The sequence below is a fragment of the Tinamus guttatus genome, unplaced genomic scaffold (genome assembly GCF_059628265.1).
Source record: "Tinamus guttatus ecotype Peru unplaced genomic scaffold, ASM5962826v1 Tinamus_guttatus_pri_ptg000287l, whole genome shotgun sequence".
NCBI lineage: Eukaryota > Metazoa > Chordata > Aves > Tinamiformes > Tinamidae > Tinamus > Tinamus guttatus.
In genome coordinates this window covers 9,079,624-9,085,623 of record NW_028288821.1, presented here as the reverse complement: position 1 = coordinate 9,085,623, position 6,000 = coordinate 9,079,624, and the positions used below count along the sequence as shown (strand labels likewise).

At 54.1% G+C, this 6,000-nt stretch overlaps 1 protein-coding gene across 1 annotated transcript in view; it reads left to right on the top strand.

Moving 5' to 3' along the window:
* The first annotated feature begins 1,746 nt into the window (after nt 1–1,746).
* The window catches only part of MCF2 (MCF.2 cell line derived transforming sequence), a 49,011-nt gene continuing 44,757 nt past the window's right edge, over nt 1,747–6,000 (top strand). The window contains exon 1 of the mRNA XM_088527567.1: nt 1,747–1,861. Coding sequence (XP_088383693.1) covers nt 1,747–1,861 — 115 coding nt within the window. The remainder of the gene's footprint in view (nt 1,862–6,000) is intronic.

Here is a 6,000-nt window from a genome sequence, read left to right as displayed (position 1 = left end):
GGGCTCTCCGGTGAACAGCTCTTTCCTTGTAGCTCAGCACAGGTGTTCCAGGTGAGCAAACAGCTCTCCAGCAGCAGCCTGCTTCTTACGGTCCTTTTGGGACTTAATATAAGCCACACCTGAGCCTTAAATCTATTGCATTTCCATGTCTGACCTTCAAGTCCTTCTGCTGTGGTTCCATGGCCTGGATGCTCTGGCCCCAGTGAGGTTTTTCATTATACTGAGAGAGTAGGAAATGAAAGGATTGCTAAACCTTAGCCATAATGTAGCAATATCTTCTATTGCTTAGTTTTATTTTTCTTGAAATCAGTGTTGTAAGTGGGTAGCTATCACACAGCAGAGGTGAGTACTGTCCACAGTGAATCCTTCTTGGCAGGGACAGAGGAAGAAAAAGCCTCACGGCTGCAATAAACTGTTGCAGTTTAGGGAAAAGCAGCTTTCTTGCGATAAGGAGAGAGCAGGAATGCGGCGCTTCTGTCTTTTCATGCCTGTAGTCTTGCACATGGCTATTTTCAAAGCTTACCACTATGTATCTGGGTTAGGTTTTTTGGTGGGTAAAGGCACACGAGCTCTTCCCCTCCCATGAGACACGTTTTATGGCCAGCCTGAGTTGTCTGCTCAAGCCATTAAGCTGTTGAGAATCAGCTGCGTTAGGAACAAAGTGCACTGACTCAACGCACAGTCTTTCCATGGAAAATTCTCCATAGGTGTAAGGAGGAACGCGACCAAAACGCAGTGTGTTTTTCATGTTACCACTGTTAGAGTTGGAGACATAAATTAATAGCTCTGAATGCTGAAGTGCAAGGGAAAAATAAAGACTGCTATAATAGTACAGCAGCATAATTAAAAGGTTGTTTTGGAAAAACAGGAACATCCACTTCTCTGTGCTGGCTTCCTGGCTAGCTCAGGCTCCTGTTGAGAGGGAGCCGGTGTCGTCTGAACCTCGGGATCGGACAGCTGGGGCCGGTGGGTCAGGCTGGCAGTGTAGGAACATTGACCCAGCTTTGGCTGTGGTGCATGGCTTAATGCAATTCTCAAATGTTATTCTAAGAATCTGCTAGAGTGCTGCTTGCAAAAGACAAATAAAAATCTTTTCCTTAGAGAAAGTTAAAACCCAGCATGCAGTTTTGCAGATGTGAGTAGTAAATATAAAAGGTGTGAAAGCGTGAGCATCTCTGCGTGCACAAGGACCACTCTCTGCCTGTAAACTCTGGGCCAACACACTCCTGACCTGGACAAGCCCCTGTGCAGCATCTGGGCTCCGTTTGGGGTTCAAGGGCCAGTTTAAGGGCTACATGTGCTGCTGTTGCAAACTTGTGTGAGCCGATGGCTGCGCAGCGATGGGAAAGGGTGAGGAGGAGGAGGAGGCACCCGGGAACCAGGGTGCTTTGGCAGGGGCAGAGCTGTGGCAGCGGGCTGACGTGTGCTGCGGGATGGGGTCCCCCCACTCCGGGGCTCGGCGATACCGTGCAGCTTCAACACAAAGTGCTCGCTGCGGGCGGCAGGCCCTCCCCGTGCAAAAAGCAAGGAAAAAAAAAAAAAGGAAAATTGAAAAAAAAAAAAAGAAAAAAAAAGGGGGAGGGGGAAGGGGAGAAGAATAGAGGGGCCGGGGCCGGGAGAGGGAGGAGGTGTCGATCGCCGGGGCGGGGCGGGAGGCGGCGGCGCCCGCGCGCTCCCCGGCCTGGGCGGGCGGCGCGGCCCGGGGCGGCGGCGCGGGCGGCGGAGCGGGGCTGCCGCGGGGCGGGCATGGCCCTGGCCCCGGCCCCGGCGCCGGCGCCGCCGGGGGGCACCTCGGCGGGGGAGATGGAGAGCTACTACTGCCTGCTGCGGGCCGCCGCGCTGCTGGAGGCCGCCGCGCACGGTGAGTGCCCGCCCGGGGCCGCTCTCCGCGGCTCTGCCGCCCGCCCGCCCCGCTGCGCTGCCCGGGAAGGGCCCGCGCGAACTTCGCGCGGGGCCGCGGGGCTTGCGCGGGCTCTGGGGGCTGCGCTGCCCGCGCGGCTCGGCCGCGTCTGCCTGCACGGCTGCGCTGGCGTCCTGGGTCTGGACGGCTTCACCCAGCTCGGGTTTACGTGGACGGCTTAAACCGAGCTTGAATTTTTGCAGTCAAATACTAGGGGCAAACAGTCAACCAACTTCTCGCATGCAGAACCTGGAATTTGAGGCTCAGACTGCAGAATTGGGATGTTTAGCCAGTACAGAGAAATAGCTGTTAGTACCAAAGTCTGTCTTGCTAGGAAGCCTCTGGTGGGGTTTCTTGCATGATGTTTTTTTTCTTGAGAGTATGATTTACTTTGATGAATCGCGTTATTGGTGGAGAACAGCCTCCTTAACTTAAGGAGAGGCTGTTGCATATCGTGCTGCAGACATGTCCATTTGGTTACTGGCATGCGTTGCTCCAAACGAAGCTGAAGAAAGAAAATTGTTTTCAATAAGCAAAAGGTTAATTCTGTGCCAGTTGTCCTTGCCCTTTCTCAGGTTTCCCACGGCCAAAACAAAAGGAGTTTTCGCTGTGATGCTGCGCCCAGCCTGACCGTCATCCCCTGCCCTTTCCTATTTGCAATGTGGCAGAGCAGCCCGTGGCTGTGCAGGGTGTGTGTCTGCCCTTCTTCTCTCCTCTTTTCCCTGGTCTTTCGGTGTCCCTTAATCCGAGGCTGCCTCTGGGAAGTTACGGAGTTGTGGTGACCGCGGTCGTTATGTGGCTGCATGCCCTTAATGGTGGGAAGTAAATCCATTCGGATCAGTTATCCGCAGGCCGTAAGCTGCTCTTGAGCCTTAACAATGTTTCCTTTGATGGACAATGATCTGCTCATGAACTGCTGGGAGCCTGGATGTTTTTTGTTGTTATTTTGTTTTCTTGTGGGGAGAACAGCTCTTTGCAGAGCAGCCCGTGATAGCCCCAGGAAGGCAGCTCCCCCCTCGCTGGAAAAGGCAGGCACTCGTTAGTGCCTATTTGCACCGAGCTGGCAGTGTGCTCGGAGCCGTGCCAGGCACCAAAGAGACACACTGACCCCAAAAGCTTGCAGGCTAACGCTGCTTTCCTGGAGCCCTTTGCAAAGCACAGCGAAGGGGGAGCAACGTGTCCTGGACTGCGCCGTGAGTGCAGCCTGAGTGACCTGTTGGCTTTGTTTTCTCGTCCCTTCTCCTGTGATAGCAAGAGCTGCCACCTTCCCCTCTTGCTGCGCGCTCACCTGCTGCATGCAAATGCACTGGGCAGCGTGCAAGGGAGCTTCCCGGTGTGGTCAAACGGCTCCAAGGTGGCCCTGTGCCAGTCCAGACCTGTCAGTAGGGCAGGGATGTTCGCAGTCACTTAGCCAAGGATGCTCTTGCATGTGTGCCATGCAAAAAGCTCCGTCTTCCTTCTGCTGGTGTCGGTGGCAAAACACGTACGCTGGGTGTGCAGCTGGGTGAGCTTATTCCCTCCCCGGCGTGACGGAAACGGGGGAAGCTGGGCAGTGTCCGTGCGCAAGTGCGAGGCTCTAGCTCCTGGCTGGTGCCTGGTGGCATGGTCTCCGTGTCGTGCTCCTGCAAGAGCCAAAACCTGTGTGGCAGTAGCTGCAGGACACAGGATTTGGGAGACACATAGATTCTTCTAAAGTTGAGTAAGGGTCCCCAGTGAGATGAGTGATAGGAAAAGTAAATTGGCAAGTTTTCTCCCCCTCCTGCCCCATCACTGATTTCTGAGTCCTCAGCCTGATTTAGGTTCATCTTTTAACGTCGAGTTTGGAAACTTGTTGGTTGCTTCTAGTACAAGGCGAGCTTCCCTCATGTTGGATTTACTGTGATTTTTAGAACTATATAAATTCCAACACTTTTATAGTTGCTTGTTCCTTGGAAAAGCCGCAGACACGCTCCAGGAGCTGTGAGTGGATGAGCCTGGCATGCTGTGGGATCCGGATGCCGTTCTGGGTGCAGGCTGCCGCGGCGAGGCCGCGGAGCCCGGGCGCTCACTCGTACGTGGGACGCGCTTCTTCCCAGCAGGCGCGTTCGCTACAACTGTGGCTTGGTGCTTCGTCATTCATTTACGGTGACAAAAGTGAAATTACAGCAGGTCTGTGTGGGAGGCGAGCGACCGAAGTGTAAAAGCTGGTGGGGGACAGGAGGAGTCTTCCAAAATGCTGCCTTTGCCTCTAAGCTGCTTAGGAACAAGGAGCTTCCACGATGCTCCGGGAGTTCAAACCGGAGCCCCGGCAGTGCCACGTGTGTGACTTGGAGCCGGAGCCTCTTGTGAAGTTGGTTTTGGCAGGTCTGACGGAGCCCCCAGCCAAGCGCGCGCGCTCGACCCCGTGATGCGAGCGGGCAGCGCCGGGCTGACGCGTGTCGAGGGGAAGGCCGCGCACCTCCGTGTCCAACCTGCTCAACCGCCAAAGCCACAGCCATCCCCGCGGCAGCTTCCCGAGCGCCGCGAAGCTGCGGGGCAGCGCGAGCGCCCGGAGCAGGGGCAACGTGCAGGATCCCCACAGAAGTGACTGTGACTTTCCCATGCCCTTCTCCTCTGAGGCGATGCCGGAATTGGCTTTGCAGTGGGGCTGGTTCAGGGAGCCTGGGCTGGCTGTGAGGGAGCTTTCCCACCACCCTGTCTGCCCTGGGAATTGCCTGTGGCTGGAAGGCCAGCAAGGTGCAATTGGCCACGTGTTCCTCCTTGGATGGTCTGGCCGGGAAAGAGGTGGTGGGAGACAGGTGACAAGCGCTAGCAATATTCCCCCGTTTTCCTCATCACTGCTTCGTCCTGCCCTAGGAGATCTGCCTGCCCTGCTTTTGCGCAACACTGGAATGACAGAAGTGAGAGTTTTCAGTTTTAATTCAGGAAAATTGTTTTTAATTTCTCTAACTTTGCAGCATAGTTCCTCAGTTATGCTACTGTGGGAACCAGGACATGCAGTTTATTTTCCTGGCTACGTGAGCTGCGAAAGCAAATAAATCATTTCATTGACTTTAGTGAACTTAATTCCAGGTGTATAAACCTGGAATTGGAGTTGAGCCCAAGGATTTGCTGCTGTTGGGTGTCCACAGCTCCTGCTCAAGCAGGTGCTTTGCTTTGGCTGGGCACAAAGCTGGCATTTGGCTTGGAGAAGCAGCACCTGCATGATACTGAGTGGCGATATGAATGTTGTTGATGTGTGCATGCTCTTATTTGGCTCAGCAGCAGACTCTTTACAAGTCTTTTGAGCTGCATGTGGTGCGTTTTGCAGACTAATGATACTCGTGTGCATGCTGATGGCAGATGCTCAGCAAACCTTCCTCTGCACAGCTGGCAAGTGAAGCTCCCACTGATGGGCAAAACACCTGTGGGCTCTTTCCTGAGTTTCCCTTGAGTGGAGAGGGCTAGAATTGGGAATGGAAGAAAAGTGAAAGCCCGTTGAAGCTCAGGCATAAGTTTAAGAGTTGCAAGAAACTACATTTTCTCAACTCCCACACTCTGATTTAGTTTAAATCCACACAGTGGGCGTTGAGAAACTTTTATTACATTTCTTGTGATAAATATAAATTCATGTATAGCTGAGCCGGCTTTTATCTTCTCCAATTTTGCTTCGTTAGGAGTGATGTGAAAAGACAGCCAGCCCTCATTGGCCATAACGAGATCAGAGCATCCAATACTTCACTGTGCCCCCGAGGAGGTTAGCCGAGGTGATAGCAGGAGCGAGCAAGGCAGCCTGGCTGTAATCAGGTTAGCTTTTGCTTGGCCATTTCCGAGCAGCTTTGCCTTGAGACGTGCAGATGGGTCTGCAGGTCTGTCTGTTACCTTTTTGCAGTCGCCTGTGAAAACTCCCAAATTTGGGAACAGCCTGGGCCGAGGCATGGCTTGCAAGTGAACATGGGAGAGCCTTGGGAAGGCTCTGGGTGTCTCCTGTGCCCTGGCTGGAGTGGAGGGAGGTCAGAGGTGGTACTGGAGCCTTTCCCGGGAATACGGCTCCAGAGCAGAGGAAGGGCTTTTGCTGGGATGCCTGCCGAGCTGAGGCTGTGCTGGACATATCTCCTGCAATGGATGGAGCCTTGCCACAT